Here is a 23188-nt window from a genome sequence, read left to right as displayed (position 1 = left end):
GCTCCCCTCCTCTCCAGCCCAAAAATAATAACAATAATAATAATAATAGTAAAAAAAAAAAAAGTTCTGTCTGGGGAAAAATATAAAAAAAAAATTAAAAAAATATATATTTACACAAAACTCCAGGAACCAGCATATAAACAAATATTGCTTCAAGTAGTCCTCGATTATTATTAATTATTATTATTAATACTGATGATCTCAAAAAGAAAAAAAAAAAAAAGGAAAGATGGTTAGGTCTTGTTAAAAAATAAAAAAACAAAGGGAAAAGGTGATTTTTGGCAGGTTTTAACACTTTTCCATGCACTTGGCGTTGGCGTGGATGAGGTGGTTAAAGCGTGGAGGGCTTGGCTGCAGTGGAGCCAGCTTGGGATGCTCCTGTGGGATTTTTAGGCTTGGTTTGCTCCTACCAACAGGCGATGGCAATTCGGCACAAGGATTTGGCAGCGGATGCATCCAGACGTGGAATGCTCTGAGGGGAAGGGCCAGGAACCGGTCATTGCCTCCCATCCCTGTCCACCCCCGGCCACCTGAAGGTCTCAACCCCCCCAAATCATTAAGGCCACCATTAAAACTGTCCCCTCCCAGCCTTTTTAATTAAGAATTCATCTCCTGGTGTTAACGAGGAAGCCATCAGAGCATTGCCAATGGGGAGGATGCCCCAGCATGGATGCAGCTCCGGGGTGGAGCATCTCAGACCATGAACTCATTGCTCCCCATGAGGACAAGGGGTTGGGTGGCAGCGCAATCGGCCTCAGGGTTCCTCTTGCGTCCCCCTCCAGGCCCCCCATCCGGGGGCTCTTTGGTTTTTGCGGGGGAAGATTTCACACTCTTCAGTTTCTGTTTGCCTTTCTCTGGGTTGAAGGTGCCGCGCGTGGTGAACTGCGGCCGGTCCTCGGGATAATGGAGAGGCCCCGTCAGGCCCTCGGGGCTCGCCCGGGTTTCAGGGGTCTCGCCATGTCCCCCTGCTCGGTAGAAAGGAGATTTGGAGTACATCTGGAAGCGCTTCCGGGGCAGGTGGGGCAAGCAGGAGGTGGATGACTGGGAGGAGGAGGAGGAGGAGGAGATGGGGGTGTCGGTTGGCTCCGCTGGGTCCAGCCGTATCCTGGGGTGCCGTCGCAGCCGGCTTGGCCCCTCAGCCTTGGCAGGGCGCAGGGAGGTAAGTGCTACACTTCTCTCTGCAGGGGCAGAAGGACCACAGATGGTCAGCACCCAGACACCACCCAGTATCCAACCACCCGCTCCCTGGGGTGGAGCCAGGACAACATTCCCAGCATCTCGGTGGGGGCAGCATCACCCCAGATGATGCAGCAGTGCTGTAAGAATGCTCACCTCCCCACCAATCCTGGCTGCTCCCACCCATCCCCCCAGGGCCACATGCTTGGACCCTTAACCCCCATCACTGCATACATTTAAACTGTTGACTTTAAATACTTGAAAATCCCAAATAACCCTTCCCAAAGCAATAGAAAAACATGGTGGAAGGTATCCCTGCCCATGGCAGGGAGATGGATTTCATTACCTTTGAAGGTCCCTTCCAACCCAAACCATTCCATCATAAACCCAAGAACACCTGGATTTACCTGAGCGATCGGAGATGGCTCCTTCGGAGTCGAAGTTCAAATTTTCGGAGCTGTCAGCTGTGCCAATGGAGGCTTCGGACTCGAGGGTTTCATCGTCGGAGGCGCGGGGCTCCAGTGTCAGCATCTCAAATGTCAGCTCCTCCCTGCAAAGCCAACCCAGCCCCATTGAACCAACAGGACCAAAAAGGTGGAGAGAAGAAAGGGAGGCACATGCACCAAGAGATCATGGAGGGGTGGAGCCCTCCAGTTATCAACCACATGACATCAAGCAACATCCAGAGGCTGGGGACATGGCTTGAACCCTTGGCCAGACTCACTTTTCCTTCTGCAGGCTCTCGATCTGTTCAGTCAGCACCTTCTCCTCCTGCTGCATGGCCACCTGCTGCTGCTCTGTCACTTCCATCTCCATGGCCTCCTCGCTGCTCAGAGTCTCCTCAGGGACATCTGTCACTGAGGGCAAGCGGCCGGTGACAGGGGACGCGGGGCTGGGGAAGGCGCCGCGTCGCACACGTCCTTTGCCCTGAAGAGAGACAATGGTGTCACTGCCACCAGCCAAGGTGATGCGGCAAACACTCAGGTGCCAACCACACTGCTCTCCCAAGGAGCGAAGAAGAAGGCCCCAGACATCGATCCGCTGCCAGATGCACCCCAGGCCCTCAGGCTGGGAGAAGTACCAGAAGGACTCAACACATTGGAGGGGCTGGGGATGGAGGTGGTGAGGATGATGCTGATGGATCAAGTGCAACTTGGTCCAGGTCCAGGCAAGCCCAGCTGGCAGCAGGCTGGGTCTCCACAAAGCCCACAGCCTGCACGATGGGAAGCTTGATGGTGGCTTTGGGTGGGAGCATCACCAAGGCTTTGATTTCAGGGCACCTGATAAAACCTGTTTTATCCTTGGATCAAATCTCACATCCTTCCCTCATCCACCCTTGGTATTTCCTGAGCATCACAAGGATCTCACTGACCCCTTCAGCAAACAGGAACTCCCACCAAATTATGTTGTCCATGCCATGCTACGTCTCATCTACAGGAGATCCAAAAACCAGGACCATCTCCAGTGGTCCATTGTAAGACAATCAATGCGGATCTCTGTGCTCACAGTTGAACTCACTCTGATCTAATGCAGCTCTGAAGAACTATCTCATTTTTAAAAATACTGAAACTGAAAACAAAAAAGGATGCAGATGGTGGTGGTAGAGGTGGAGATATATATACACAACTGCTTTAATCTTCTGAGGATCAGCTCTACAGATATGCTCCATGGAGCAGAGGAAAATGGAGGATTCTTGGAGATGAGGGACATGGTAGATATTAAACAATTTTTATCTTAACCATTATCATGACCAGACTTCTCATCTTCTACATTCCAGATCCTGACATGACCAGGACTAGGAGATGTCCATCACTTGCTGCCCTCCCTTGACAACCATCACCAAGGAAGATCCTGCATCTCCTTGGGGTTAAAGAGCTTGTTGCAGCTCAATTTTGCTCCCCCTATTTAACCCCTACTACTGTAGCATCCCTGGGTCTTGCTGACAACCCATGTGCTCAGAGCAGATTTTCAGGATAAGAGATCCTCCCTTTTTCCCTTTAAAAGCCAGATTTCCTCCATTTTAGCCCTTTCATCTTTTAACTCCACATCTCAGAGATCTTTCTTTGTCTGCAAAGGCTCTCCTGTGCCCCGGTGTTCTTCTGATGACACTTTTCACGTGGGTTCCTGAGCTGAAGCACAGCTCCCTGAATCCTATTAGCCAAAAGCCCCAAGATCCCGAAGATCCCACTGGCTCGTGGACTTAAGCCCCTGAGAAATGCCATGCTCAGGGAAGCAGAGCTCAAATTTTGCTCTTCTCCACCTCCTGACACTCATGGATGTGGAAGAATGGGGGGAACCTGAGGGAACTTTCATCATGGGCTGAGCCTGGTAGGAAAGGAAACAGCTCTATGAGCATTCCCAAAATCCTGCAGGTGCTTTTCTTGCCTGTCACAATCTCACAGAACTCAAACTCAAGCTGCGATGGAGTTGGGGAATACAAGACTTGCTGGACTCCTCCTCATTCAAACCTGGGTGTTCTGACCTTGTGTTCAGGGTGGTGGTGCTCCTCCTCCACAAAGGTGGAGGACACCTTTGGATGCCTTGTAGTCTCCAAGGCATCCAAGCTGAGGGTTTTAGTCACCATCTTCAGAAACAGCAGTGCTGTAAAAGCAACTTGATGCTGAAATGCATCCTGAGCGAGGAGAAATCAAGGTGAGAAGGGAAGGGATGAGTCAAGCAAAGTAAAAAAGAGGGAAGCACAGGATGGAAAAAGAAAATAAAATAGAAAATTAAAGTAGGAAGGGAAAAGGGGTGGGAAGCGTATTTCTGAGGAGCTGCGTGCAGGGATGGCCAAGTGCCAACCCCAAACTCCTGTGCCCATGGGACCTGCTGGAGGAACGGCGGCTCCGAGGAGTGGCGGGACCGGACAGGTCACGGACAATGGCCAGTGGGACAGAGCTGGAATGAGCGACGGTGACACACAATGAGGGAGGCGGCAGCTGCCGTTTATACATACCGGGATTGAACTGCGGGTTATGCTCATAAATCTAACTGCAATTAGTACGGGCTTCTGGATTAGAGAGGAGATGAAAAGGAAAGCAGAAGGTTAGAGTGCACATGCCGCCGCCCCTCCAAAAACCCCTTTGCTCAGTTTGAGGTTTTTTTGGTTAACTGAAATGAGTGGGGCAGCTCTGCAGCACCAGCTACTCAACCTTGGGCAGCCCCTGCTTGGATTTCATCCCCAAAAAGCAGAAGCAATGTGTCCCTGAGGATCACAGGGGGCAGGTCCAAGCAGAGGGGGCTGCTTGGCTCCTCAGCCCAAGCCTGTGCTGACGGTGCTGCACCAGGTCTGTCCCTCTCCTGCAGCCCAACAAGCCAAGCACAGGTGCATCTACAGCCTGCCGGCCCCTGCAAGCATGGAAGCTCAGTGAGATGGATTTGAGGCTCCCAAAAAGGCATTGAGGGAGCAGGGAGAGCCTTTGGGGAACTCATTTTGGGTTCAGATAATGTGACTGAGCACGAAAAACAATGGTCCAGGTCACCCAAGGGGTGATGTTGAGATGGTCACTAAAAGGTCTGACTCAACTCAGGACCAAACAAGCTCACATGAAGGTGGAAATGCTGATCAGGAACATCTGAGCAGGAGCGACAATGTGTCCATGGACTGCTCCCACCTCCTCATGCTTTGGTATGACTCCCTGCAAATGTGAAGAGTCACCACGGGGCTGAGGGTCCCTGGCTGAGGGAGATGGTGTGCAAGAGGTTTGAGAGGCTGGGATAAGCAGGAGAAGATAAGGTAGGGTGGCTTCAGGGGCAAGGAGGGGACAGGAGAGGACAGAGAGGGCTTTGGCATCTCACCATAGACCTGCGGATCAAGGAGAGGCGGCTCTTGGCTTTGTTCTCTGCGAACTCCAGGCTGTTGATGTCTTTGAGCCGAGCCTTGTACTTGTTCATCTGCTCGATGACAATTAATTCCACACAACTAAGGGAGAAAAAACCCAAAAGAAGACAAAATGGGAGGAGGAAGCCATTTGAACTGAGCTGCTCTGTCTTGTCTTGGTTTGTCCTTCAACAGGATTTCCTGGTAGCTTCTCCCTTAGTTGCAGCACATCCTCTCATTTTATTACAAGGAAAGGATTATTTGGAAGATCTGCCCTGATGGAAGAGCAGAGAGGAGAAAGCTCCAGCTGGGAGACAGAGGATGGTGAGAACTCTCCTAAAAAGAGTGATCACGGGCTAGGGATGGATTGAGGAACAGCCTACAGATATTAACAGCCTACAGATGGTCAAGGATCCCACCAGAGAAATCTATCCCCCTTGGAAGAGGGAGTGGTGGAACTCAAATCTGGAGAAGACAGGTTGATTCCAACTCACTTGCACGCAGTAACCCTGCAGCAGCTTGTGCAATTCAGCTGGCTGTTTAATGTTGTCAGGAGGGTGTTTGGGGAAAAACACAGTCCTTTCCTTGTGATAAAATGAGAGATGTGCTGGAGCTGAAGTGTGAGGGAGAAGCTACAATGAAATCCTGTTAAAGGACAGGTGCTCCTGCCAGCTGGATCTCCAAACATGTTCTGGTATTCAACAATTTTAATACTTACTGGAGGTAAAGTAAAGAAGGCCCTTTCAGAAGCCTAGCCCTTCACTGGAGGGTTTTCATTATTGTAATTGACTCCAGTATCTATTTTAACACCCATTTAGTATGAGCCAAACTGAATCTGGGCAAGTACTTCACTTTTTCTCTGTAAAACCTTTTCAGTTATGGCAAACACCATAAATAAATCTAAGTATATTAATATTACTGTTGCTGCAGACCAAACAACTCACCTCCTTCAGTAAAAAAGCCAAAATCAAGTAAGAATCAAGATACATTTGCCAAAAAATGAACTACATTAACTATAAAATCATGTCAGCACAAACTCCACCTTTTCCTGACAGGCAGGAACAGAAGCTTATCCACCCTTGGGGATCCTCCATCACTTAAAAATCCTCATTTAACAACTTCTTGGAGATTGAGAGGATTTCAAATATCTTCATGCAGATACATTTATTTGCATTTAGATGCATAAATTACTATGTGTTTATCCCTTTATGCCAAAGCTGTCAATTTTTCAGCCATTTGACCGTCTTAGGGGTTACCAAGATGTGAATGGTGATGTGGTGGTGGAGCTAGCTCACCCAGCCCCAGGCTCTTACGTGGTGGTTTTGCTGATGTCCTGAACGCTCTGTAGTGGGTCTGTTGTGTCAGGGCAGCGGAGGATGCAGGGAGCAAACACAATGGCCAAGGCATTGGCTGACATGCGGTTAGTCTCTTCTTGGAGGGCAATCCTGAAAAAACAGGGATTAAGAGAGAAGTCAGATGTAGAGGCACCTCCACTGCACCTTTTGCACATGGTCATGGCTGAAGGGAGGAGATGATATTTCTGTGGTGCAATCTTGCTTTGAGGGAGAAAGACAAACCTCAAGACATCTCAGATATTCCCAAGGCAACAACCAGCCGTTTCCACCCAAAACCTTGTCCCTGAAGTGGTGAGAGGGACCACAGAGCTGTAGGAACCACAAGTGAGCAAAGCACAGCAGAGGTCACTCATCAATACAACATCCCTTGGAGAAACAGCTCCACAGCCACCTCCTGGGAGACAGGGTGGATGCAAAAGCCTCAGCTGTTCTGGTGGGAAGGATGCCTGACCATCCTGCCTTTGCCTAAAGCTGCCCAGGCCCAGCATACCTGACCAGGTGGAAGATGAGGCGCTCCAGGGTGCTGAGGTGGGTGCGGGAGAGCTGGTCGATGACCGAGTACACCCCACGCACTGTCTCCTTCCTCTCCTGGAGGCCTGTGGAGAAACCACCAGAATTTAGGGGCAGCTTCTACTTCTTCCTCCTATTTAAAATGGTGCTTCTTAACACTTAATTTTACTACTTAAGAGATAGAACTTTGGGGCTGAAATTAGCTGAACCATGATGCAAAAGCCACTAAACTGAGACCAAATTGCCAGAGATTTTGTATAAAAAACCCTTTATAACCAAAAAATCAGACTTTGAAACCAGGTAAACGCAATTTGGCAAAACCAGCTGGTTTGGCCCCAAAGAGTGAATGAAAAATTTGGCACTCAAAGTTGCCACCATTTCCCTCTGCCAAGGGAATGGGATAGTGAGGGGAGCTCCTCACCCATCACCCGCAGGAACTCCTCGTAGAGCTCAAAGGTCATGAGGGGGTTGGGCAGATCTCGGAGCCACTGCTTGAACACGCTGGCAATGACGTGGATGTTATAGTCGTCTAAATTCACGTTATCGATGTCTGGGTTTGGCACCAGATGTAGCAAGAAGGAAAAGAACAAGAGACAGTGATCAATACGAAGGCCAAGGCTGGACAAGGTAACCTTTAAAGGTCCCTTCCAACCCAAACTGTTCAGTCATAAAGTATTCTAAAATAAAATATGTTTACATGCCTTTAATACCAACAAAGCCAGCTTTTACCAGCTCCACATGGTAAATTAGAGAGTAATACATTTTCCAGGGCAAATAACTTCAGGTGGGACCAGGATTTCTTGTCTCACTGATTGCTAGGGTGTAAGTAAGGCAGCACTTTCCCTCAGTTAGAATGACTTTTTTCGTGGATTGCTCCCAAAAAACCCATGAGTTGGTGACCTGAGTTATGGCTGCTAATGTGAAATCATTCCTTGCACAGCCTGGAGTCAGGAATGCTGAAACATTCCACCATCCTCCCATCCAACTTTGCTGCTGCAGAGATTTTCCTCCCCATGTAGGATCTTTTCCCCTCTCCTCTTACCTGTATCGAGGCCTTGCCGCAGCTCCTTGATCTTGTTGGTGGATCCCGATTTCCTGTAGATGCCCTCCGTGTATAGCCCATGCATTTCAATATAGTTGATGAGTTTCTCCACCAGCAGCGGCACCGCCCGCTCCTCGGTGGTCAGCCGGGACAGCTCCACGCCGAACTGCCGCGGTGAGAGCTCCGGGTCATGCTGCACAGGAAAAAGGAAAAAGGGATTGAAATCCTTCTGCGATGCAATGCTGGTGCAGCTTTGGATCTGACTATTCAGAGTCCTTCAGCAGGTACAGGAGATGTGTGAGTCTAATAAGGACAGGACACGGGTCTTGTGATGCTAACCCGGTCTCTGGACATGCACCTGAAGGCAAAAAATTTGGATTTTCTTTCTTTAACCAGCCTCACTGTAGTTATATTCCCAGCCTGGCAGAGCCAACGCAGCTGTGCATGGTCCTCCTCCACCTCCTGCCCCTCTGACACCATCTCCAGGGATGATTTCACCTCCCAAAGATGCACAAAGCAGAATAGGCAAATCTGAATCTTGGGTATTTAAATCAACTCGAAGCACTGACAGTTACAAAACATCAATGAACAAACAATATGCCAAAAAAAAGAACAAGAAAAGACCTATCTACACCTGTCAGGAAGGGCCCTTTTGCCAGTTGCAAACTCTCACTGGAGAGTTGCTATCTGGTAAATTCAAATGTGAAGAAAGTTCTCCTGTACAGGAGATTCAGGATTTGAAAAGTCAAAAGATCCAATAAAATATTGACACAAATTCTCAGTCCTAGCCAAAGAAAGGTGAGATGCAACTCTGCCTTCAGCAAGGCACTGGCTCCCCTCACAATCACTCCTGCATTTTTCTTTCTCCCACTCAATGCCATCCTTTCATTGATCCTGCAAACCTTAGGAGCAGATGGGTGGAAGGTCCCAATGTTGTTTCTTCCTCATGACTGATGGTTTGTAGCTCCCTGTCACTGAGAACAACCCTAAAAACACAAATTCACCAAGCACAAAGGAACTGGAGCCTTCCTAGAGAACTTCTAACTGCCCAGTGCAAAGCTACCCATGAAGACACAGTGAACTTGCTTCCTTGGATGCAGCACAAAAACTTCCTTGTGCAGAGAAATCACAACAAAGAAGGCGATTCCAAGAATGTCTGAAAAAATTACTCAAAGATCTCAATGAACTTCCCAGATTTTAGAGCACAAATCTTATGAGGCATTCCCAGCTCTTGCAAAAATAGTGCCAGAAAGGAAAGACTGCAGCAAAAGATCTATATATATTCAAAATACAAATATATTCACATACACACACATCTTTAATGTATATATTCAGATTATTCCTTGGGAAAAATGGACTCATGCAGCTTTCTGGGGGCTGTCTATTACGGAGGTTGTTCTCCCCTGAGAAGCTTCCCAGGGAGCTGATAAAACTTTCCACTCATTGTCGTGACTCTATTTCTTTCTTTTGGGCACAAAATAAGCTATTTAAAACATCCCCACCGAATCCTGATGATTCATTGTTAGCTGGGATGACCTGCTGCACTCATTCCCTGTTCCCCATACCCTTAAATCTAGTAAACAATATTTAATTCCCCTCTAAAGAGGGCACTGAACATCCTCCACCTGCCCTTCCTCACTCAGCTGTGGCAAGCAAGGACCGTAGAGAAAAAGCCTGTATTTCCAAGAATAACCCCAAATTTCCAAATCCTTAAAAGCTACAAAGCTAGGGAAATTCCTATTATTCTGTGTGGTTACAAGGCAGGGAACGACACTGCAACATCTGCTGCATGACTGGGCAGATCTACAGTGACTCATCACCACCGCATAATTCCCAAAATATCTACAAAGCTCTGGCTGGAGAGACCTCTGGGGATCTCTGGTCTAAGCTCCTGCTGAAAGGAGAGTTATTTCCAGCATTCTATCAAGCTTTGCACCTCCAATAATTTTTATATATAAAATTTTTATACATATAATTTTTTTGGGATCATTGTCTCAAGATATCTAATGAAAGTAAAGCAATGAAAGACATTTACCTTTTTGGAGCACTTGGTTGTGGTTTTAAGACAGCACTTCTTGTGACAAGCATATTTACATACTGCAATGGAGAAAAGGAGTGTTTAATTATCCCAAAAGTCACATTGCTGGAGAAACAGGAATTCACATTAATTGAGCCACACTTCTCAGAACCACCAAGTCAAAAGCATGCTGCATTTGCAGTTTTCAGGGCCAAGTCTGTATTAGATCCACTCAAGCAAAAATAATGAAGCCTTTAAAATTAAAGGTGCCATATTTACATCCATGAAACATTAAACCCTCCCCCATCCTCCCAACAGATCAACTCAGAGTACAACTCATGAGAGCTATCAGATACAGATACCCTCAGAAACTGGAAATGGCACCTCCTTTGTATTCTTGCTGCACTGGGCCTGAAACGCTTGAGGGCTGATGCTACCAAACTAATCACAAAAATGGAGGAGGGAGGATGGAAAAGGTTGATCCATCTCTTGGGTTTTTCCAAAAAGATGTGTATCAGGCTTTTCCATCATCCCTCCTCCATTTTCCTGATCTCCCCAAAAAGTCACATGCCTGGAGGTCATGTGAACAGGTGAAGCCAATGAGTTTGCCATGGTCAGCACCCCCACAGGCATCCTAGGGACACATTTCCACACCTGACTTTACTGTCCTTCCTACTATGACAGTTAAATGTGTCTGACCTTAAGAGATGGCCACATAACCCGATGGGATAAGATATTTAACACAAAGTTCATTAACTGTGCTAGGAAGGACTGCTGGGGTGGACTTACTAGTTGACTTTAGAAATCTTAAGACCTATCCCTAAAGCTCTTCAGGTCTTACAAAAACCAAAATTATTTGAGCATGGGGTTGCAGGAAACAGTAGTAAACACATCTCAAAATCCCCAAACTCATCACTGTGATAGAAGCACAAGAAAAGGATCAAAGAAAGGGTGCTTACATTTACAAACAGAAGCCCTGTCCATGATCCAGATCAAGGAGGAACAATATTCACAGTATGTGGGGATGCTGTATTGGGTTGCCTTGAAAATGTGACCATTGTGCTCTTCCACCTGGAGGATAAAGGTTGGGTAGTGAGAAAAGGGAGTGAGTGCTCAGCCTGCTACAAAATGGAGAGATGAACACAGACAGCCCTTCAACTTTAGCTCTTGCTTTTATTTGGTATTTTTGTTTATTTTTCAGCCCAGCAACCCCATAGAGAACCCAAACCAACATCCATCTTGTAGGGGAACCGAACCATCATGGAAACAGGTTGGAAACTCTTTGACCAAGCTTGGCAGGTCAACTTCTTCATGTTAAGAAGGTTTTCTATGCATCTGTGGCCCCTTCTTTTGGCTCTGCACCTGCACCCTTCCTAGTACCATCATATCCCTTAGGAAAACAGGAGATGTAATGTCCTCCATGTCTGATCCCGGAGATGTAAAAGACATACTGTAAACTTATGCAGAAAGTTGGAGCAAGACTTTGTTTTTCTCTGACCCCTTTTCTAACAACCCTCAACATTACATTTATGTCTTGGCTGATGAGGGATGTGTTTTGAGAGCCAACCCAAGTGATCCTTGATCAAGCAATGCAAATCCACCTCGAACGTCTTTATAACATGTCCTTTCAGGTCTGATGTTCAGATCTCAGCCCAGGACGTGTCACAAGCTGTCTCTTGACATTCTGGCCCCAAGGACATTGATTTTTTAATGTGCAGGATTAACTCACCACATCTGCTTCCTTTTTCCTTCTCTTTTTTCGTTCCGTTTTTGGTATCTGGTGAGGGAAAGAGATTTAACTCAATTTTTGGGCAATTTTGCCAGGTAAGGAGTATACAGAGGGCACATATCTGACATTGTCCAGTGCCTTCCAGCCCCATCCTCCAGTGCACCTGCAGCCCCAGAAGAGTCACTCTAGAAAACTGTCGTATGGATCACTCCAGTTTTGGAATTTCCCTGGACAGCTTTTCTTATCTTCATCTCGGAGCTGGGAGTAGCTGCTGCTCCAGCTCTGACCCCACCAGCAGTGACCCAAGGAAAACATGATGCTCGGCCTGCTCTGAAGAAAACCTGCCTGGAGAGGAGGCTGGAGAGGACTTGGAGCAGAAGAGCCAGGAGATGGGATATTTGTACAATAGACACCATTTCTACAAGACACCATCTCCCAAGCCCAACCTTAGATCCTGTGGTTGGCCTTGCAGACAATATCGAGAAGAAAGTGAGATCAGGTCTGTGACACAGTGCAGGCTCTTTCTGCTCTAAGAATGGTACCTAGACCTGAGCCACTGCCCGTGTCCCCTTCTCCTGCAACCCAACCCATAGTGATGTGCATGGTCACTTGGGAAGTGGTCAGGAGACCTAAGAGGGTGTATCTCTTTCAGCATCCCTCAAAGTTTGAACAAACCCCCTAGAACTAAAGAAGCACCAGGAGCTGCCTTTCCAACCATGCACAGTTGGCTGCACCTTTGCCCTGGAGATAACATCTAGTCCTTGGCAGCCCAGTGTGATCTGGGGTTGGCTGAGCCCAGTGACACACAACCAGTGAGTCACATCTTGCCTTGTCCAGCTCAGCTTAAAGCTGAGAAGACAACAGAAGGTCCCAGGTGTCTACAGAGGCACAACCCCATGGAAATATCGTTCTCAAACCTTCAAGGGAGTTTAAGAAAAGTGCTGAGTACCTTCCCCGCAGTGTAGTCCAGGGGTTTGTACTCTATCATATATTCATCCAGGAAGACTTTGAAAGTATTGACCCAGACTTTAACTGGAGACTCACTCCAGTCCCTCTGCTCAAGCCTCATGGTCTTCTCCAGAATCTGCTCAAATAAGGCGTAGAGGTCCTTGTAGCGGATGCTCTTCCCATCGTCCATCTTTTAAGGAAACAGAAGCAAAAAGAAAAGTGATTTTTATACAGCCCAGATTTTTCTAGACACTTTTTCTTCTCCAGAAAGTTATTTCAGCCTCACCAGCTTCCAGCTGCTTGGGGAAACTCCAAGTATGATAAAGAGAAGGAAGAAAGGATCAGACATCTCCACCACCAGCAAAGGTAACACAAAGGTTTCCAGGCACTTTGGATGATAAATTGGAGTTTATTAACTTTCTGTCATTCTCCTTTGCCTGGGAGCAAAGCTGTAATGAGGATCAGGAATCTACACCCAATGTATCCCAAGAGATGGCTCATGAGGAAGAGTTAGTCCAAATTTAGATAATGGGACTGAATACAAAGGAAGCATATCCATCCTTTGGGATGAGCAAACCAGGGCATAGCAACATCTGTACCACCAGGAGGATCCAGAATATTGCCTTTCTCCTGGAGATGGAAGTCTTACCCATCATCTGGTCACTTACTGCCAATGCTGAGGAGTAAAAACTGAAGATGTTTTGTCGGAATTCCTTCAGTGCTTTCTTGAACACGACATCCACCAGTGTGTCCTTCTTGCTGTCCTCGTTGTCCAGTTCATTCATCTGAGAAAACAAGGGGGTTTTTACACCCACGACTCTTTTGCTGCAGCAGAGCTGGTGTGTGATGAAGCAGCACTAAGAAGCAGCTGCTCCACCATGATCACCAGGTGGTTTTTACTGCATGAAAACCAGAAACTTCTCTAGACCTGCCCTGTCACCCTCAGATGAATTATGAGCATTAGTACAGCTACCCACAGGATCATTTTTAATTTATTGCTTTTGCATGCTCCTGGATCTCTGTGCTGATTTATGCAGCAGTGAGGGCAGGAGTTACCTTTTTCAGGAGAAACTCATCCATGCTCTTCAGGTCGCTGGTGCTGGTTATGATCTGCAGGGAGTCGTTCTGCCACTGCACGGGCTCCAGAGCCACGTTGCTGATCTTGACGCTGCGCTTGCGCTTCACTTTGGGAGAGGGTTCCTTGTTCTCCTTGAATTCCCGCCGGTAGATGCCCGACAGCTCAGGACTCCGTGGGGGCGTCAGGTGATGAGGACCCAAATCTGCTGGTGACAAATGAAAAGATGGAAAGAGATTGAGGAGCAGATGAAAAATAATTGTGACACTAAAACAGGGAGATGGGCATTGGAAGAAACCTGTGGAGGAGAAAAGCACAGTGTAGAACTCAGGAAGATTAAACGTCATTTCTGCTTTGGTTATTTCCTTCCTCAAGAGAGGAAACATCTGTCCATGTCCAGATGGTGGCTGGAAGGATTAGCGACATGGAATTCCTTGAGATCCATTATGGATCCCACTATCTAACCTACTTGCCATCGCTCTGGCTTGACAGCGTCCATGTATTAAGAGACATGAACCAGCATGGAAATATCCCAATTTCCCAACCCAGTTTCTCTCTCCTTACAACTAGTCCCATGTCCCCCCACCATGTACCTTCGCCAAGCTGCAATCCAGGAATGGCTTCCCTGCCAGGAGCTTCCTGCTCTGCGTACAGCTCCAGCAGCTCAGACTGGGTAGCAAGCTTCTCCCGGGGGGTCTTCTTCTCCCCCTGCTTTCCCTTCACCCAAAACCTCATCTTGGCTCGTTGAGGCCTGGAAATAAGTCATGGAAAGAAGAACTGCTTTAACTAGGAAAGGTCTTTCTACCCAAAACTATCACAATCTTCTGAACATTCCTGAGGAGATAAATCCACGCAAGTTCTACCAGGGAAATGTGGCTACTCCTCAGCAAAGGAGAGAAACTTCAGTTTCATGCATGGGATTGGGTGGTTTGGGACAAGACGTTTGGCTCATGTCACCAAAACTTAATTGTGGTGTGAGCCACACACACACTGATTGGGCCTGCCCATGGTCACGTAGAAAAGGTGGGATGGGTAATTCATGCTGCAGGTGGGGCTCGAAAGGAGCCTGGATGGCTCAACAAGGTGTTGGAGAGCAAGAGGGACACAGGAAGGACTTGTCTGCCATTTCCAGCCATGATTCCTACCTTCCATCTGGAGTCAGACTCTTCTGTGTGGCTGCCAGCTTCCCAATCTCCCCTTGGGACATGGTTTTGTGCAGTTTGGCCTGGCCTTCCCCCGAGGTGAATCGCTGCACGGTCTGTAACGATTCCAAGCATGAAGCATTTAAAAATAATAATTTTTAATGATTATTTAATTATTTATTTAATTATTTATTTAATTTCAGCTCTTGGGATACCAGATAGGTTTTTTTTTCTCCTATCAAAAAGCAGCTATTTAATTTCCAACATCTTTATTTCTATTTGCCTACAGTTGAAAACCTACAGTCTTGGTGAGCCCCTAGAGAAATATTTTAATGACTCCTAATAAAGAGAGGCATTTCCCTTGCTCCAACTCTCCAACCAGGTCCAACCTTCTTTCTCCTTGAGCAATCGGTGATGAAAATCAGTTTGCACCAAGCCATGGGTCCTTATTGATCAGCCTGCACATCTCTTCCACCACCTTCATCCAGACATTCCAGCTCTCCACCCAGAGTGCCCCAGTAGCCACAATGACATGATTCCCCAAGAGAACCTTCAACCACCTGGATCTGTCCCAGCAGAAGTTCCTCCTCCAACTCTTGCTGAGAACTTTACACAAAAAAAGACTGAAGTCTTTGTGCCAAGGACACACCAAAAGGAATCCTTTAATGAAGAAATTTTGCAGCTTTAATAGAAAATATCTCCACCTTTGCCACCATTTAAAATGCCCTCAGATAATTTTTAAGGGTGGGATGAAATTGCAGTAACTCATCCTAACAGGATCCCATGAAGTAGCCCAGAAATAGACTTGCCATATTTTAAAAATATCTAAATTTTTGTTCTATTTTCCAATTGCAGCTGTGATTTGGGAACTGGACTCCTGGAGGAGAAACTTTGAGCATAAGAAAAGTGGAGAATCAAGTTGTATGAAAGGATTTGGGAGATGATGATCAAATATCTCCTGTAGCTTTTCTATCACCTTAATGTCTCAACTGAATGCTCTATGTTTTAAAGCAATTATTTTACTTCTGTTAAAAATATTTAAATAAAATTCTATAAAAAGTAGGCTGCAGGGGGGTCACATTTGCTGTATTTCGTCTTTTTCCATGTTCTATTCCCCCTCACTCAGACTAACATCTCTTCCAGCCAGGAGATGGCAGCATGCAAGGCAAAGTTACCACTGGGAAAGTCAGGAACTGTCTAAACCATGAAAGAGATTTTGTTCCTGTCATTCTTACATTTAGGTGATGATCACACAGAAATTGTGGATGGGTACTGGGATAAAAGCAATTCAAAACCTATAAAAGTGATCTCCATCTAGCCCAAACCTACTACTTGTTTTAAAAAGGATCTATTAAATATTTGCCCCCACAGTATGGTTTTATTCTTGAGTAATTTAAACCTTTTGAGTTTCCAGCTTTAGTAAATAAAGACTAAAAGGCATTTTTGGCACAAGATCCTTGTGTTTGAGGTTATCTACCAGGAAACTCTGAATGGAAAGGATGGGAAACCTTCTCAGATGTCAAGATGAGCATCTGCACCAGAAAATCCCCCCCTAGGGAACACCACAAAGCATCATGAGAGCAATGGCAATAACTGGAGGTCTGAAGTTGTCTCCTGGTTGAGGAAGGGACCAAGTATTTTTCCTCTGATAGAGTAACCTGTGTTTCACCCACCCATAAGGTAACTGTGGCCAAGTGACTTATCCCAGCAAGCAGCAGTGCTGTGTGCTGCATGGAAAAACTTCCTGAAGCTCCCTCTGAATAGCTTAGGACAAGAGATCTTTCGTTGCTGGCTCTTCAGCTGTACTTGGGATCAGCTGGTGGCAGATACTTGGACTCATGCTTGTCAATTCATGGCTTTAGTGTGGAGGGTGGAGCAAAATGACTGGTTCATTTTCCACGTCCCACTCTCTAAGGATGCTTCCAGAAAGTATTTCTGGTGTGATTCCTCTAGCGAAGGCTTTCCACTTATGCAGCTGCTACAGGAAAGCTGGAGAGCTTAGGTGCCAAACAAAAGTGATGTTAACATGTGCTGGCAGAACAGCCAGGAGCTGTTCCTCCCACTTGTGCCTCACTGCAAGGTAGGTTAATCCTTGGCTATTCACCAGCCAAAAATCTTGAATCTAGCTCTTGTCAGGAAGCCCTTAATCCTTAAAGAACCTTGGAGTCAACTGTACCTGCAGCAGCCACCTCATGTACTGGTGCCCCATGGGTTTCAGCTCCAGCTGCAGATGCTCTGGGTGTTTGATGCTCTGGGATATCCTGAATGTGGGTCAGGAGCATTGGATTCCAGTGGGCCTCTAGTCACCAGCTGGGGTACACAATCAGTGACTTGATGGCCAAGAAAAAAATGGGCAAAACAGGCAGTGCAGCTGGTGACCCATCATATGCTCAGCTCCATGGGGCTGCACGCGATCTCTCGTTCATCCAGCCAGCAGCCTCGGCTGCTGAGCAGGACATGGGAAGAGGCTGCTTTGGAAAGTCGTAGCTGGAGGCAGGAGCTGTCTGAAGGAGCTATTCACTGGCACAGGGACCAGCCCACACATGGCAGCTGCCAGGCTCGCCTTCATGTGACTATCACAAGACACATCCAATGTGTCTGCACAGACATCAATCTCTGTACCTTTGTGTTTGTACCCAAAACACCCCAAGAGGCACCATCCAGCTTTATCACAGGCTGCTCTGCCATCTGCAACACCCAACTGGGCTCTGCTAATGAATATGAATAAACAGTCCCTAAATTTTGCTACTTGTGATGATCCTGACCCAAAAAAGCCCCAAGCCAAAGGGCTGGTCCCAAACCTGCAATACAAAATACAGATGGAAACACTGGACACATTGTCAGGACACACAGATGGAAGGTAGCGCAGAGCACACAACGCCAGGGCTAGTGTTGGCCTAGAAAGCAGAACTTACCACACCCGGGGTGAAAGTCCTGACCACCAGTTAGAACCAGTGCTGGAGAGCAGAGGAGAGGAGGGACACAGCAGAGACAGGAGAGAGGTAGCACCTACTGCTACTCGCATGCGGTGAGAGCTGTTAAACCAGGTGAGCAGAGTCCCAAGGAGCACAGTGACTCAGGATGCTCCCAAAGATGGAGCTTGTCAAGCACCAGCACAGCACTTTTTACACCCCAGAGGGAATGATTCCTACAGCTACAATTCCCTTTGTACGTGAGCAGCCTCCAGGAGCACAGCAAGGCACTCCAGGTATGGCATGGGGGTCAGTGGTTTGGTGGTGCTGGGTTTGTGGTTGGACTCAACGATCTTAGAGATCTTTTCCAACCGAAGTGTTCCTATGATTCTACGTAAAAAGTACATTTTACTGCATAAAATTCTCCCTTTCCCAATCCACAAGGAGGGATTGCATAAAGGTGCAGCCAGGTTATCTCAGCCCATAGAGATGTACCTTTCAATTAGGTTTTGAGTATTCCTGCCTCAACCCTCCAGCAAATTTATCAAGAGCAGGCTTAAAAAATGTGTGGCATTTGTAAATCTCTGATCTCTTCCAGTGAGGAAATTATCCTGGGAAAAATGATCCTTTATAATAAGAGCTGCTAAAAGAAAAGTCATGAAAAGCCCAACTTGGCCACCTGCTTTTCTTGGAAAAACAGCTTTTAGGATCGCATGGGATGTTTGTCAGACACACATCAATGCTGTGGCACAAAATAAATCTCTGGCTTTGGGTTTTACGCTCTTCTTTGGTTTTATACTAAGCTCCACATGCTGTACTGCAGCTGGAGGAGAGGAACATGGCAGCCCTACCCAGCACTCCACCCAAACTCTCACAGCAGGACATGATTCCTGGTGTTTATCCACACTCCTCTGGGGACATCTCCACTACCTCAGGAAAAAAAATATGAGCGGGTTGGAATCTGTTGGCCTCTTCCACTTCTGAAACCTCTCAGTTTGTGATTTTCCAAAAGCAGCTTATGTGGGTGGCAGATTAAGCCTGAGATACAAAAGCTCCACTGCACCGGCTCATTTCAGACTTGCTAAGGGATACTTGTCACTGTGCTTGGAAAAAACACTTTGGTTGGTTGTCTTTGTTTTAAACCCACTATTTCACTCTCACTATGTTTTCATTGCCCAATTTCCATGGTTTTGCTTTTCCTGAGCTGCTGTCTGCCAGCATCACTTTGATAATTGAGGACCAAGTAATCATTGGATATTGCGGCTAAGCATAAAAAAATCAAAAGAAGCCGCAGGATTTACATAATTTTGTTGTCTGTTGCTTTTTGAACAATATTTACTTGCTTTTTTTGCAGATGTATATAGGCCATTTTTAGATCAAAAGGTTCCAAGGTGAGGATGAGGTTAAAGCCCAAAAGAGGTAATTGCAATACAAGTTGTAATGGTCCAGGAAAACTATGGGAAGTGTGGCAGATATCTAATCAACCCAGGAGCAAGAAATAGAGCTTGGATGGAGCACTGAGCACCCTGGTCTGGTGGAATGGTCCCCGCCCACTGCAGGGGACTGGAATTGAGATTTAGTCTCTTCCAATCAAAACCATTCCGTAATTCTATGATTCCATGATTATACCTCTGTTTCTGCTGTGTTTGCCAAATTTACCCATCTACAGCATCCTTGGGAGTGGGAAAAGAAGCAGTGGAGGGATCAGTGCAGCTAAGGTTAGCAAATAAAGGCTCCCGCAGCTCCGCTTTCATTTCCCCCACCACATTGGACACAATTACCATTTCGGAGTCACTGTAACAGGCCTGCCCCAGGCGGGCTGCCGGCACCACCTCTACGTGAGGAGGGTGTTCAGAGGAGAGAAGGAACTCAAAACTGCCATCGTAATCCTCTTCCTCCGTATCCCCCTCCCCATCAGCAAAAGTACCTCTAGTCAAGAAATCGGAGCGCGTCCGCGCCATGCGGGCTTTCTTTTTATGGCTCGGTCTGGGCACCTGCTTGACCAAAGGATAAAACAAAACAAAACGAAAAGAAGGGTTTTAAAGTAAAAAGGAGACTCTACCCATGTAGCCTTAAGACATCTCTGAGGGCCAATGCACCCCATGGAGGGGATGCAGTATTATGTCTAGTGAAAACAGCAAAGGACGAGGAAGAACAAAAGCTAAGACAGGACGGTGAAAATGGACAATCATGGGTGTCACTCAAACGGAGACATTAAACCAAACCAAACCAAGACAAGACAGCGTTGGACAGTGTTTGCCATCAGGATCACGGGATCCTTTTATCCAGAGCTGCTACAAATTATTCCTACAGGGCTTTTTATTTTAAGAGAAGGTGTGGAGGTTACTGTGCTGTCATACCCCCCTTCCCATGTCTAGCAGCCCTTGTGCTTCATAGTTCACTTCTTTGAAGCTTTTGAGGAAAAACTGGCCAACTAAGCTATTTTCCCCCTTTTCAATGGAAAGAGAAAATAAACAAGTCATGACTCACCTCGCCTCTGCCAGACCCCGGCATCTTAAATGGCTTCCGTGCTATTTCACCCTTGGAAAGGCACTGATGATTTGCCTCTCTGCTGAAACACAACAGAGAGAGATCTTTCACCCTCTCCCAAAAGCCTTCCCACCGTGCTAGCCCAGATCCTGAGAGTCCAAGCAGTCAAGACTAAATTGTAAGTCTGAGGTCACGGGGTTTCAGAATTTGTTGGAATTCTTCAGGACTGGACTTAATACCACAAGACAAGAAGAGAAAACCTTCTGCCTGTCAACTTTATATAGCAAGGTAGTTATGGATTGTATCTTTGTACTTTGGGATTCTCAAATGTGACTATTCTGTTGCAGAGCAAAAATTAAAATACAGCAATTCTTAATGTCTTTTTCTTCCTGTTGCTCGTTCATGTTGTGCATGAACCAGGGAAAGAAATTTTCAACAGAAATCTTCTCCCACCACAACGGCACAGAAACCACAAGACTGGTACACTTGAAGGTACCTTGAGTTACCAACAGTCATTCACTGGGAGCTTTTGCCTTGGAAAGGGTGCAGCAGGATTTAGGAGGGGGGTGATTTATATGCTTTTTGAGCTACATGGCCAAAACCACCCCAAAATTAGGCAAGGTACCTTAAGCAACACAACAGAGTGGGAGCAAACATTGTCCAAAGATCTTGCTGCCATCTCCAGACCCTGGAGCAGCCCAAGGATAAGCAACGTGATGGAGCTGAGCAACTGCTAAATCCATTACCGGTGTAATTAATTACATATGTGAATGATACAGTCTCCAAAGAGCATTCACTCCCAAACTCTCTCTGGAGAGCTGGTGTTTTTTCATCTGCAATGGTCAGTGTTCACATGGCTTTGCTGGATTAATTATATGGTAAGCAAGGAAAATCCTGGAATTTTCTGCCTCAAGTCATTTCCATTCCAACTACCCAAAAATCCTAAGAACTTATTCATCATGTTTCACCTTGAGAAATAAACTCCTATCCCCGTTCATGTAGGGTAAATAATAACAGTATTGAGCCTGTTTATTGACTCTCTTCACCTGCTTATGACCATGATTATCTCCCCTGGATTACATAATGTTGTAAGAGACTGAGAAATCATTCCAGGTATTTTTCCTTTCCCTCTGACCTCCTTGTTGCTAGAAGATCAAGAACCCTTTGTTTAACTATGAGGTTTGTGCAGACTCCAGAAACAATGTTCTGGACCCTTTGTACAAAAAGGTCCCTAGCAGAAGAAAAGAGCCCATGGAGAAAGCCTATGAAGACAGCCTGCGGAGAAAGCCTATGGAGAAAGCATAGGAGAAAGCCCACCATCTCTTTACTCACTGGAGGCCAAAGGGATTGTCTTTTGGTGTGAAGAACATGGAGCTTGCCCTTGTCTCCTCAGTGGCCTGGTTGGGCATCCGAGGTTGCCGGAGGCGCTCTGTCCTTGAGAAATGGCTGCCTGGGTGGTCCTTGGGGTCCAGAGCTGGTTTGGAATGGCAGTGGGGTTCCAAACCTTCTCTTCGCTCCATGAACATGCTGACAGGTCGGTCTTTGGGGGCACTGTGGGCTGGAGAGCTTCCCCTGGTCCCAACAGTGAGACCCTTGATGTCCACTGCTGAGGTTGGAGCCATGCCTGGGGTGGGGCTATGCTCCCCTCTGCTCTGGGGGTGCAGGATGAAGACTGACTGAGGTCGACTGTCTGTTTTTTTGGCTGGTTTGAAGGAAGGGTCCTTCACTCTGCTCTGCTCTGTCCTCTGCAAAGCCTCTACCTTCCCTTGCTGCTCGAAGGCTTTGCGTTGCCTCTCCAGAATTTCCTTCTGCTGACGAATCTGCTCCATCATCTCCCTCTCATTTTGCAGCTGTAGCTGCTTTTGCCGTTCCTCCTTCTCCACGTTGAGCCTTTCCAGTCTCTTAATGACAGAACCTGGAGAAACGGCCCGTGCTGCTGTCACTGTCCCACGTTCTTCTCTCTTGATAGAGGGTTTATCCTTTTCCTCCTCTTCTCCCAAGGCTAATCCAGATCCCTGGTTTGGATCAGAGTCCTTCCTGACCTCAGAGAACATAACTGTCCTTTCCTCTCTTTCCACTGCTTTATTCCTTAGGTTATTCTCCACTGTCTTCACATTCACATTGTCTTGTGGTGGAACGTAGAAAGTGGGGAGGTTGCTAGAAAGGAGGGCTTCTCTTGGGTGAGCCTTCATAACATTCTGGGGGTCACTGTCCCCACACTCCTTCCTGGTGAGGTTATCGGGCAGCACCGAGTCTGCTGGGGTCTGTCTGCAGCTGGGCAAATCCTTGTTCCCATCCACTGCACAGAAAGGCTTCTCCTGCAGCTGAGCCTGGGGACTGCTGGGCAGGGAGTCCATGGAAAATAACTGTGCATCACACTCATCTAAGACTAAAGAAATGAGTTTGCTACTTGAGGTATCTTCATTGCTTAATAACTCAAAGCTCCCTTGAGAGCCCTCGCTCTCCGGGGTTCCCTGAGGGGAATGCAGTGCCTCGGACACCAGCTCTGTGGACCAGCGCTGCTCTTCCGAAGGTGACAGCCCACCCGTGGAGCGGACCTTGAGCAGCTCCAAGCTGAATTTCGCCTGTTCCAGCTCCCGCATCCTCCGGCTTTCCCTCTTTGCACGAACCACTTTTTTCTGGTTGAGATCCTCCAGCGACTTGGGCCTCTCTCTCACGATGATCTCCTCCTCGGTGTCCATCCCACTCTGGCTGCTGGCTCTCTCCTGCCTTTTGTACATGGAAGTATCCAGTGGGTCCATGTGATTCACCCGGTTATTCTCCATCAGTGATTTATGTTGTTCTACAGCTCTCACTCGCTCTTCAAATGAGCTGTCCTCCCACTTAGATGGGTCAGAGCCCTTAATTTCCAAACCATCTGCTTCCAGTCCATCCTCTTCTCTACCTGCCAGGCCATTCTCCAGCTGCATCTCTTTTAACTGGTGCTCTTTCAAAGCTCTAAACCTGGAAGA

The 23188-nt window shown here is 47.0% G+C and overlaps 1 protein-coding gene across 8 annotated transcripts in view; it reads right to left on the bottom strand.

The window, feature by feature from the left end:
• Nucleotides 1–204: 204 nt before the first annotated feature.
• MYO9A (myosin IXA) overlaps nucleotides 205–23188 on the bottom strand; it is a 171241-nt gene continuing 148257 nt past the window's right edge. For 3 of the 8 annotated variants that reach the window (XM_053988384.1, XM_053988389.1, XM_053988385.1), the window contains 20 exons: nucleotides 21549–23180; nucleotides 20217–20298; nucleotides 19508–19720; nucleotides 14818–14930; nucleotides 14266–14423; nucleotides 13654–13880; nucleotides 13266–13382; nucleotides 12599–12787; nucleotides 11650–11697; nucleotides 10880–10991; nucleotides 9939–10000; nucleotides 7904–8096; nucleotides 7283–7411; nucleotides 6842–6947; nucleotides 6310–6441; nucleotides 4975–5098; nucleotides 4133–4186; nucleotides 1901–2103; nucleotides 1584–1726; nucleotides 205–1178 (listed from right to left, as the gene is read on the bottom strand). In XM_053988384.1, the coding sequence (XP_053844359.1) occupies nucleotides 694–1178; nucleotides 1584–1726; nucleotides 1901–2103; nucleotides 4133–4186; nucleotides 4975–5098; nucleotides 6310–6441; nucleotides 6842–6947; nucleotides 7283–7411; nucleotides 7904–8096; nucleotides 9939–10000; nucleotides 10880–10991; nucleotides 11650–11697; nucleotides 12599–12787; nucleotides 13266–13382; nucleotides 13654–13880; nucleotides 14266–14423; nucleotides 14818–14930; nucleotides 19508–19720; nucleotides 20217–20298; nucleotides 21549–23180 (4522 nt within the window). In that variant the 3' untranslated portion in view covers nucleotides 205–693. The remainder of the gene's footprint in view (nucleotides 1179–1583; nucleotides 1727–1900; nucleotides 2104–4132; nucleotides 4187–4974; nucleotides 5099–6309; nucleotides 6442–6841; nucleotides 6948–7282; nucleotides 7412–7903; nucleotides 8097–9938; nucleotides 10001–10879; nucleotides 10992–11649; nucleotides 11698–12598; nucleotides 12788–13265; nucleotides 13383–13653; nucleotides 13881–14265; nucleotides 14424–14817; nucleotides 14931–19507; nucleotides 19721–20216; nucleotides 20299–21548; nucleotides 23181–23188) is intronic. The other 5 variants (XM_053988386.1, XM_053988387.1, XM_053988388.1 and 2 more) reach the window with 5 other exon arrangements.

The sequence above is a fragment of the Vidua macroura genome, chromosome 12 (assembly GCF_024509145.1).
Source record: "Vidua macroura isolate BioBank_ID:100142 chromosome 12, ASM2450914v1, whole genome shotgun sequence".
NCBI classification, from domain to species: Eukaryota; Metazoa; Chordata; class Aves; order Passeriformes; family Viduidae; genus Vidua; species Vidua macroura.
This window is presented reverse-complemented; position numbering and strand designations above follow the sequence as displayed.